The 11,558-nt window shown below is 42.3% G+C and overlaps 1 protein-coding gene across 2 annotated transcripts; it reads right to left on the reverse strand.

The window, feature by feature from the left end:
* Positions 1–291: 291 nt before the first annotated feature.
* On the reverse strand, positions 292–11,252 carry LOC147884950 (fumarylacetoacetase). 2 transcript variants are annotated; one of them, XM_087397374.1, is made up of 14 exons: positions 11,002–11,252; positions 10,110–10,188; positions 9,492–9,550; positions 9,175–9,296; positions 7,858–7,932; positions 7,603–7,687; positions 7,208–7,307; positions 6,996–7,055; positions 6,829–6,899; positions 6,661–6,723; positions 6,444–6,508; positions 5,400–5,496; positions 729–857; positions 292–603 (listed from the first exon to the last, which is right to left on the reverse strand). In XM_087397374.1, the coding sequence occupies exons 1-14, from the start codon at positions 11,212–11,214 to the stop codon at positions 508–510; spliced, it is 1,314 nt and encodes a 437-aa protein (XP_087253500.1). In that variant the 5' UTR covers positions 11,215–11,252; the 3' UTR covers positions 292–507. The 2 variants fall into 2 exon arrangements, with proteins under 2 accessions (XP_087253500.1, XP_087253502.1); XM_087397376.1 differs by having other exon boundaries at positions 292–607; positions 11,002–11,248.
* Positions 11,253–11,558: the final 306 nt, after the last annotated feature.

Below are 11,558 nucleotides of genomic sequence, written 5' to 3' on the forward strand. Positions count from 1 at the left end.
ATCGCAGACTATCAAACTTGACAAGATATTGATGAGTCACTTTTAGAGATGGATCTTTGTTCATCCAGGACATTAGGGTCGTTCCACTAGGCTATATCATGATGTTGTGAAAAACATAAGAATGGGTTTAAATTTCTTTCCCTCATAGTAAGAGGGGAGGGGCGTCCTCAATAATCACTCCTCTTTCCAACCCCTTTGCCCCTTGCCTTTCCCACCCCTCCCCTCGTCCCTTTCTCATAATTAATGCAATTCAATTGAAAGGACCAGTCTGAAAGACACATGCACACTTCGTAGCTAGCTTTCATGTTTTTGCCAAGTTGAAAAGGTGTACATACTCAAATATTATTTTACTTTTTCCATTTCAATCCGATTGTTGACCTGGTGGGAAATTCTAAGCGAGGCTTCCCTATACCAAATGATTTATGACTAATAAGGCTAGTATATCCCTTCTTCCCACCAAATTCAATGCCGCCTTCATGAATTTGTTCGTCTCCAAAATCGTTTGATTCAAATTATGTTCCCTTTGGAACACCCAAGTGCAGTGTTATACCTTTGAAGGAAGCACCTTCCCACTGCATGTGCCAAAACCCACCAAAAAGCCATCTCCCTAGACCAAACAAAGAATCCCATGAGAAGCGAGAAGGAAAATTATTCATAGTGTTTGTAAAGCATATGGACTCAATTTGCAAAAAAGGCAACAAAGAAATCTCCACCGCGCACATAATTACCTTACAAGAACCAGAGAAAATAACATCATCGCCATCTTTAAGAAACCTCCGAGTTCCACCATGTTCAAGGATTACATCTTCTGTACCATTCCAAGACTGTTCAAGCAAACAGCCAACGCTACTTTTTTCCTGTACTTGATCAAAACATAACGTAAGTTTAAAAGTCTTAGAGACCAAGCAGGCCACCAATGAAAATTTTGGTTTACATGCACTCGAAATCAGAAACACATCAATTCACTGAATCAGCCAGAAAAGCATTAAAGAGAGTGGATCAATCATGTCAATTATGAAAGGTAACATCAAGCACAAATTATCAGATCCTTCAGTGCACCAAACAGTAAGAATAGAATATTCCAAGAATATCAGAAGGAAGAATATAAACTGGATGATCCATAAAACAATTATATGAGTCACACTGCCTCAGTAGAACTCGTGCTCTGGTATCAGGTCTATGGCATAAAATAATTCTCTGTCACCAATCGACAAATCAAACCACAGGTTGGATCACCTAGCCATAAAGCTGCTTAGTGCTGAAAATCATAAGAAAATCCATGGCTCGGACCTCTATGACCCATACAACAGAAGCCCAAGAAAGCATTGAGCTAGCTCTCATGCCAATATATAGACTCAAACTATTGGTTAGATATAGCACATGGTCTCTATTCCATTAGAGACCTCCTTACACACACGTGCGCGCAGAATAGAGATTTTATTTTATTCACATGGGAGACCAAACATGGTAGTAATTAAGGTAGCTACGCACTAAGCAACACAATGCCTATGATCTCATCAGTACTCAAGAATAAGCTGTCCATTACCTCAATGACACGACCCCGCAAGATCTGACCCTATCACTCACCTAGAATCTCGTCCTCAATACAACCAGAATCATAGCGCAGGTGCCTCGATCCTCCCGACCACCCCCGAGCACATGGGCTACAGCTCGACTCATCCATAGGCCCGTATCTAACCCAGGCGTCCCATACCACCTAAGCCCGTCCAGAGGACCTTCGATTCACCACCTATGATCCGCCATGTAGATGGCTAGAGTCCCGGCCTGGGTCCAAGCCCCATCCATCAGTTGAGGAGCGCTCAACTGATCTACACAATAGCACTGGCCCTCCCTCTATATAGAAGGAAACCCGCTATAGACAGCACAATGCTGTGAATAGCTCCCTCCATATAAAGCGAGCACTATATATGAATCAATCACTATATATAGCAATCTCGGCTAAAAATAGCCATCCAGCCCTATGCTATCCTGTAACCCACGTTCACCTGCTATCCAACCCTAGGTACACCATGCACATGACATACTCCCCTTCCTCTAAGAACTCACTTCTGAGTTCACCAGAAAGCCCGAAAACTCTCTGTGAAGATGAGTCAATGCCAATAACTATACTTTGACTATCAATTTGAGTGTGCGAAACTTTCCATGAGATTTAAATCAAAGAAAATCTAAGGCCAAAGCCACAATCTTTGATAACTAACCCAAGGAAAGTAAATCTCTCAATCTAAGCAAGGTTACATATCGTCGAGAATTCTCCTCGAGAAATCGAATAACGCCTGAATCCACAGAGTTAATTTCGTTGACATATCCGTACCCAAGCATGGAAAAATCCGTACCTAAAGGTTAATGATTCTATCAACCTTATCTATTGAGTATCCTTGAACTCAAAATCTTAGGTTGAGATCGAGGAATCATTGTTCGAACAACCCTGTCAATTGAACCCCTCGAGGTCAATTTTTGGGTTGCAATTTCTATCAACCCTAATGTCCTGAATTACTTAGGATTCTGAAAATCCCTCAACACAATACCCTTGTAATTCAAATTCTTGGGTTGAAATACATGACAGACTTTCCATCGCAGAACAATTAGGTATTCCTTTGGAACAAAAGTACACATTATATAATTTGAAAAAACCAATCAAATTATAAATGCCACTAGTTACAAATCAAACCCAAATTAACCAAAACTTGGTCAATTTAATAACAAGACAGTTTGCAATTCATACAAAATTGGGGAGCTTCTTGAACCAAACGTGGTTCAAAAGATCCAGCCAAAAATAATTGGGTGTCGGTCAAAACTGAGGATGTCAACCTCTTCATCGCTTCTCAATAGCACGGAAGCGGTATAAAGACTCTAAAACAAGCTGTCTACATTTGCAACAGCATGAGCCTTCTTCAATATATTTCTGGTACTGAGGGGTTTTATAGTAGTGAAGAGCTGCCCAGAGTTCATCCATCAAGGAATCCATCTCTCGTAGCAGGTCATGACATCTACAAGGAATAATCTCCGATGTAGCCTCGTCCTCCATCTCAATAAAATAGTAATCCAACGTAAGTGTTTCATTACTTTCATGTCCTTCCATGGCTGGAAAATATCTCACACGGGAGAGAGACTAGAAGAAAAGCAGCTGTGTCCAAACGTGTGCTCTTCACACTAACAAAAGGGAATCTGGTGCTGCGTGGAATCAAGGAAGAAGGCGAGTAGAGGACAGCAAGAACGATGGCGGAATCTGATAGGCTGATCTCAGACGGAAAGAGGGTGAGAAATTCGCCTTCATGCGCTGAAGTGCTGAAGTGAGAAAGAGAGAGAAATCTCGGGTATATAAATAGCCATTAAGGGCCAACAAAAGCTAGGCGAATTTAGGGTGGGTGCTTGATTTAGAGCAAGTGCTTTCCTTGCTAGAGAAAAACAAAAAAGCAATCTGCTTTTTAACCAAAGAAACAGTCTCGCTTTTAATAGATCCTGTCCCGCTTTTCTCCAGCCAGCCAAAAATAGTCAAAACGCACTAAAATCAGGCCATACGCTCCTTCCCAAAGCCAAGGGCCTGCCCCAATCATATCGCCCCTATCTCTGATGCCCGAATTTCCTAGACAAGCCGTTTTCTAGGCTTATGAACGCTCTCTTTCCTCCTACTTCTCAACTGCAGAAAATCTAGGTCTCTAGGGTAGGAATCTCATCCTTGAGAACCCAGAGCGAATTCTTTCCCTAACCAGCCCACTCTCACGTGTCCCCACACAGCCAATCACATCAACAACCCAAGCGTGGGTAGTTATAGGTCTGAAACGATCCATCCTCATATCTCTTGCTGAAAGCATCAAGTCTTCTCATCGCCTACCCTTCTCAGGGAATCACGATTTCCAAACACGTAGCAACCGAGAGAGAGCACACAGCCTATGGACTTCTATTTCTTCCACAACTCTCCCAATCATGAGCGCACATCATCAGCCAACGATTCAGCCCATACATGAGCGGAAATTCAGATTTGCAAGAGCAATCTCAAAAAGCGTACCTGGAAGACATCTTCTCTACATACCTCGCGTTGAATTCAATCGTGATAGGACAGCTCTGATACCAGATGACATGACCCCGCAGGATCTGACCCTATCACTGACCTAGAATCTCGTCCTCAATACAACCACAATCATAGCACAGGTGCCTCGATTCTCCCCACCACCCCCGAGCACGTGGGCTACAGCTCGACTCATCCATAGGCCCGTATCTAACCCAGGCGTCCCATACCACCTAAGCCCGTCCAGAGGACCTTCGATACACCACCTATGATCCGTCATGTAGATGGCCTGGGTCCAAGCCCCAATATATCAGTTGAGGAGCGCTCAACTGATCTACACAATAGCACTGGCCCTCCCTCTATATAGAAGGAAACCCGCTATAGACAGCACAATGCTGTGAATAGCTCCCTCCATATAAAGCAAGCACTATATATGAATCAATCACTATATATAGCAATCTCGGCTAAAAATAGCCATCCAGCCCTATGCTATCCTGTAACCCACGTTCACCTGTTATCCAACCCTAGGTACACCATGCACATGACACTCAAGTTAAAAAGTTAAGGCATTATGGCTTAGGCAAAGATGCTACACCGTGCTAATGACTGTCAAGATAGAAAACAAGAAAGGTTACTGAGAAGCAAAGAAACCAATCCAAAGATCCCATTATAATTGTAAGAACGAGCTCCAAGGGACTGTACAGGAACACAATTCCAAACAATGAATGGATGGATGAGGCCTCCTAATACACACCCAGACATTTTGGGAATGTTATTGGAATGCCATCTACTTACATCTGTCCTGGGGATCTTAAGCACAACGGGATGCCAAGTACAAGTCTTTGCACATGCCACAACATGTGTCCTGTTGATTGAATGACCAAGGCACAAAATTTAGGCCACTTCGGAGGCTAATCCAAGTTAGTGCAGATAAATGCTTGTCAATCAGGTACCTCTCAAGCCAAGAAGGCCTAGATTCTGGTTACACTAGTTGGCCCAACTTGGCTTCCCATGTTAAACAATGGTAGAGGCAGCCCAGCAGCAAACCATCAAAGACCACTCCCTCCCTCCAATGGAAGCACTGATCTTCCAAGAAAAATTGTGGTGAACATAAAAAATAACAGTTCTAGCAGATGAAGAAAAGAAAAGAAGTCTGCAAATAGGGGAATCTGGTGTGGTCTCTGGACCTGAAGTTGATGCAAGGAAAAATTCGGAGATTCATAGACCATCTTACAACAGTTCTACTGTGGTTCAACGCCTATGGATACCCTGGCAGAGCCAAATTTTCTTAGATACTCTATCTAGATATTCAATATTCCCAAAACAAAGAAAAAGTTTTCTGTTTTTGAATCTGCAAAGGGGCTGCACTTACTGGTCCACTGATAGTTCCACTTGCCAACAGATCCCCTGGTCTTAAATTGCAACCATTGACAGTATGATGCACAAGTTGCTGTACAATTGTCCAGTATCTGCACAAAAGCACAAAGGATACTGCTAAGGGAAAATTTTACAAAAATTATCCAAATTTACAAGTTGGATGTTCTTCCAGGCATGGAAAGACAATGGACATGTTGAAAAAACCAATGCTGAAACTAACCCCAAAGCATCCCTAAAACATTGCATTCAAGCATTTATTACTTTCTTGATAATAAGATTCATCCATGATCTGGAGTAGATATGACTTACTCTAGTTGTAGGCTGTCACATTGATACAGACTCATATAAACAATTAAATATAGATTTTCAGGTGGATACTATTGTATATGATCTAGCAGGCTACAAGCAAGAGCTGGTCAGAAGTTTTATCAATTAGTCTAGATGACTACATCGACATTTCACTACAGCTTTTTACCACCAAGTGGACCGAGAGTGGAAAAGGAGAAGCTTTGGAGATTCAGGAAACCTGACACAGCAACAAGTATATTGTTTTCAATTAGGAAGGTTTTTGCCCATGTGGCAGATATTGTACTTCCCTTTTGGAAGCCCCAAACCCTAATGCTAGTGTGGGCGTCTTGGCCCCTGTCCTCTTCATATAGGGGCTCATGTGTGGGGGTCTGATTGACACCTAGAGTCACAGCTCAACATTGTTACAGGATGAATCCTTTTGCTTGGCAATTTGATCAATACTACAAACACAAAGCTTGAGTACACAGTTTAATCACTATGAAATCTGAATTCTAGAATTTTCCAAGTTCACGAAAAGGAAGATTGCATGCTAAATCAGAACTTTAACGTGAGATGCAGAAAGACTCCGCAAGCCTGAACAGCTGAGTGTCAGATTCAACTCCTAAAGTCTATCATTATCAAAGTGAGGTGCCTATCTTCCAATGAATTGCATAGCTAAACAATTTGTATTATTTTTTTCCTTTGAAAATGAAATGGAGCAACCACATTAAAAGTGGCTCTAAGTACTTACAAGAACTTGAAATTGCTCTGGCACACAACAGATGCTTTGTCTTCTCCTTCTGGTCTGATCGCAACCTAAAAGCAGAAAACAATGCCAAGGACATGATACAACAAATGTTTCATTATAGATCACAGAATGTCCTGTAGACATTCTACCTACAGATGGAAAAAGTAAAAGAAACTCCGATTATTTGTATGCGTATCCAAACAGAAACACATTGACAAACCTCAATTGGAATGTCATATGTAAAACGGCCGGGTTCTCTCAGGTAAGGCAAACAAGGTGGATCCTGCAGTCAGCACTATGACACAGATCACAAACAAAGAGAAAATAACAATATAGCCCCGACCAATCAGTGACACTTGAATGAATAGACACCTGAAATCCAGATCACCTGTTTTGGAGCTTCACATTTGAAGGGTTCTAAAGCTTCCAGTGTTATGATCCAGGGTGAGATGCTAGTTGCTGAAAGATTCGTTAAAAGGTGCACCAGAGAAGCACGTATCAGCATTTGTATGGCATATTCAAAACTCCAAATGAAAAATCTGAAGCTGAACTCACCAAAACTCTTCCCCAAAAAGGGTCCAAGAGGTTGAGACTCCCAAGCTTGAATGTCCCTAGCTGTAGACTCATTCGTAGTATTAGTATTCTGACTTTCTTTAGGCAAGGAAAGAAATTAGAATATTAAGAAAGAACAATCCAAAACGTGGACGAAAATCAATGCATGCAAGCTTGTGAAATACAGAGGACAGCCAAAGTTTTCAATTTCTCACCACTCCAGTCATTCATAAGAACTAAACCAAAGATGTGATCATATGCATTGTCCACATTTATAGGGCATCCCAGATTATTTCCTGGACCCACAAAGAAAGCCTGCAGTAACATAAGAATTCAGAAGAAAAAGAAAAGTCTATTGAAGTATACCTATGCCTCCTGAAACCATGAGCTTTTTATAGAAAACATACATACTTAGCCATTTACTTCATGAATTTTATGCAAGAAAACCTACATCACTCAAGCTGAAATTATTCGTATGTGAGAAATGAAAGAACTAAGGCAATGATATGTGAGAAATGAAAGAACTAAGGCAGATGTATTAGATAGAGGAGTGTGTTTTATAATTAACTTCGTCTACAAGCATCCTAAATGAAAGATGAGCTGGCCTCACCATTTCTAGCTCATAATCTAAGCGTGCAGAAGGTCCAAAAGATGGCAAAGACTTTCCATCGGCTGATGGTGGAAAAGACTGTCCCCTACATACAATCAGTCCGGTTACCATCTAACATCAGTGCCCTTAAACTCTTAAAAGATACATGTTAAAATATATTCCAACATGGACAACATCACATTGATCCAAAGTGTCACGAGCTCCACAATGTAAACCTCCTCTAACTTCCCTGAAAAGGTTAAGCACAGAATATACCGAGGTCTAGTGACATTCGTTCCTGATATTACAACCGAAGAAGCTCTTCCATGGTATGCTACTGGCAAATGTAACCTGAACAAATAAACAGTTTGCCAAACACTTCAGCAAAGAAAAAGAGGAGGTTATGACCAATAAAGAACTGTCCATGTAATCCAAAACCTGTCCATGTATGCCATCACTTGATCTACCTCTAGAGAGAGGGGAACCAAAACTAAAGATGCAATGATTTGACACACCCTAAAAATTTTCCAACAAACATCTTGATTCTTTCTAAAACGAACAAATGAACCCCATATTTATCACACCTTTCTCTCTTATCCTGCTACAAAAAAAAACCTTTTTGGATTTCAATAGCAAAGAAGTAGAATTTAGGTGTTTCTGACGAAAGATACTTTGTTTGTGTCATCGATTTGTAACTGACATTTGTGAGGCCCCACAGAAATATTCCTAATGGTATGGCTCTGGGAGGGAAAACAAATGTCCAGAGGATCCAAGAGGGAGGCGAGACCAATAATTGAGGAAGCCTAAGGATGCATCAATATGGACATATTACACATCATTAAGAGATAAGTTTGCATGGGGCATCCCTTGTAGGGGAGGGCTACCTATCTTAGGTCCCCAGACTACAAGATTGCATGCGAGTTTTACATCTCAGCATCCCTGACGGTGCTCACTGCTGATAGAAATAGACACCAATGTTGGGAAACAAAGTTTGTATGGAGACGTTGAGGCTTCACCAAAATAGAACAGGCATCTTGTATCTAGATACAGAAAACAGAAATCTCGTAGAATAGACATCTCATATCTAGATACTGAGAATTGGATAAGAAGCTGTTAGACCTTATAATTGGGCATCATTAATTAACAATTGTCTGTGACTGTCAATGTTCCCTACCTAGGTCCCTTATAGTCTGTCATGTCCAGACTTACACCTTGTGATATCCCTTGCATAAATTTTCTGTACAAACCCTCTTTGCTTGTATTCCAACCATGTAACTCACAGTCTACCAGTCTGTGCCTCCCAATACAATAACAAAACCCTTACGTCAATTGAGCTGGAGCAGGAGAGCAAAGTGAATAAGATGCTAGACACATAACTTTAAACTAAGACTATATATATTTGCTTTTGCCTTCCAGCCTTGAACACAACTGCCGACTCTGAATGAAAGGCTTGGAAGTTGATGCTTTTTCAATTTTGTCTGTATTTCTCACGAATTACCCATTCGAGGCTCAATTTAGTGATGTTATACTTGCCCAAATCTTAACCATGATCAAACTAGAATACACATTACGGATCCAGGATGTGGAAAGAACCAATTTGGTGGAAGGCCAGTTTCTCCTCGAAATATTTTTGAGCAATTTCTAGTGTGGTACTCTGAAGAAAAAAAGTCTGTATAGTCCCCTATGGCTGCTGGCACCTCCATTTTAACTTGACTCTGCAAAAATCAAAGGGAGATTTTTAACACCAAAAGAGGCAGAAATCTAGACCTCCATTGTACAACTATGAGGGAAAGGAGATTCTGCTCTGATTTACACATGATCACAAAGATTTTGACTCCCAGCTAAAATTGTACAGAGATTGATAGACGCCTTGTAGATAAGGATATTTCCCAGACCACTGACTAGCTTACCATAGGAATCACTGCCTTCTTCTGGAGATCCAAGTTATCTCGTAAAGTAGGCTCTTCAGCTATTTAAAAAAATAACAAATATTGTAGACAATGAATTAGGAAACTATGTCAAAAATTCGAGTGAAACCTTTGAATTGCCAAAATATCAAACTGGAAGCTTCATAACATCTACTTTAAGAAAATATATATATTGGAAGGCTGATGTTTAGTTAAAACATGAAAATTGTACATTATAGGCATCCTTTGCAAGCCCATGTCAGCCTTTCAACATAGAATTGTGAAGTGTTCCCTGTGAAATAACTAAGCCCCGAGTGAACAATGTTTTCGATACGAGTTATAATTTCACATAATGCAGAATTCTGATAAGAGGTAGATACAAACCAGCCGCTTGACAATCTCACTACAAAGGCGAGATCAGAATGTGAAGTCCTTCGACGTTACAAATATTTCTGAATGCAGAGTGTCGTTTTCCTACTCTTAATTGAATTAAGCCTTAACAATGATCGTTGAAGTAGAGAGAACCAAAATTAAGCAAACAGCGACTAGAGGCACAGGATAAATTTCTAAAATTAAATTGCAAAGCTCCACAACAATAATATTGAAAAGCTCGCCTTATACCTGACAAAAGCTTCTGAATAGTAGACCGTGCCTCTTTCCAAGCGGGTCTTCCCATAGCCATAAACGAATTTAAGGTTGGCTGCAGCGCGGATGAAGCAAGGTGTTATCAAGCTAACTTATCGCGCATGTAGCAAAAGTGAATAACGATTTACTCGCGATTTCACGTGCAGTTACGTTTATAATTCGGGCTTAAGTGCCGGCACGAGTTGAGACACACTTTCACTGCGGGGAATGACGATGAGTTGGCTGCGTTTTTCAAGCGATGATAAAAAGGAAGGAACAGCATTGTATCGTCCAAAATTCAGTCTAGCTTAAGACTACTTATGAAACAATTGCACGATCGTCAGCAAAGTGTGGGAAACTGGCGTTTGCTGTGTACAATAAACGCAGGCGGGAAAAAACGCAGCGTAAGAGGAGCTCCCCGCGTCTCGCTAGACGCTGGGGACTCGGCTGCGTTAGCAGCAGGCTTTGGGAGCCAGATCATGTCCCCCCGTGTCTGCTGCTGAGTATCCCATGCCTGTTGCACCTCTGCAACCGGTTCAAACTGCCTCTGTATGCGCACCACTGGCAGGAGAGGACGTTGAGACTTATGGTGGTAGCATTTTCTGAAGCCGTCGACAGGCTGCACCAGTCCAGCATTCCAATGCTGGGCTGGAATCAGCAATTTTCACTCTGCTGGGTTGGCAGTCCACTGCCAGGGGAAGCAGGAAGCTGGCCTCGTGGGGATGTAAAACCGCGGGGAGCTCCTCTAAGGGAGGAGGAACCGCTGGAAACCGCATGCACAGCATGGCAGCCGTGTCACAGTTTCCAAAAGTGTGGATCTCGGCTCCAAAGTAATGAGAGCTCCACAGTACATATTACGGACGGCGAGAGCAAAAAAGCTGATACAGACCTGGAGGAAGCAATCGGAAGAGGAGAGCAAGGGGCCGTGGAAGAGGCCGGAGGAGGCGAGGGCGCTGAGGTCGAGGACGAAGTCACCGATAGCAACGCCGGGGCGGGGGGGGGAGGAAGGGGAGGGGCGGAAGATACCATAAGGGAGGTTATGGAAGGAGAAGGGGGAGTGAGGGGGGATGGGGAGGAAGCAGGGGGAGGCAGGGGAAGCCATGGAAGCTGAAGCTGAAGCAGAAGAAGAAACTACTTCACAGTGACGAGTCCGACATAGCCACCACTTCTGAAGCTTTTTATTTGAAAAGAATTGACGTTCATCTTTTTTAATTGAAGACGTCAACTAGTTACACGTCACCCAGCACGTGACCCTCGTCCCCCCCCTCTTCTTTCTCCTCACGAGGAAGTCACGTGAGGACGCTTTTTCCACCCTCAGTCGCGTTCACTGCTCCCTTGCTCTTTTGGATCGAACAAGCACTGGGTGGCGGAGGCTTGCTCAGCCGCCCCCTCCCGTCGCTCGCATCCAGTGCATGGAAACAGCCCCCTAATCACACTTTTCGGAAC

This window comes from Dipteris shenzhenensis, chromosome 26, assembly GCF_047967505.1.
Source record: "Dipteris shenzhenensis isolate YYH24624 ecotype China chromosome 26, Dip_SZ_1.0, whole genome shotgun sequence".
NCBI classification, from domain to species: Eukaryota; Viridiplantae; Streptophyta; class Polypodiopsida; order Gleicheniales; family Dipteridaceae; genus Dipteris; species Dipteris shenzhenensis.

What these genes read in the sequence shown, in the direction of transcription:
- LOC147884950 (XM_087397374.1), bottom strand. Translation starts at nt 11,214, where the DNA reads ATGGCTTCCCCTGCCTCCCCCTGCTTCCTCCCCATCCCCCCTCACTCC. An exon ending in TATTCAGAAGCTTTTGTCAG is followed by an intron (nt 9,551 to 10,109) that starts GTATAAGGCGAG and finishes TTTTTTAAATAG; the next exon opens with CTGAAGAGCCTACTTTACGA. An exon ending in AGAAGGCAGTGATTCCTATG is followed by an intron (nt 9,297 to 9,491) that starts GTAAGCTAGTCA and finishes TGATTTTTGCAG; the next exon opens with AGTCAAGTTAAAATGGAGGT.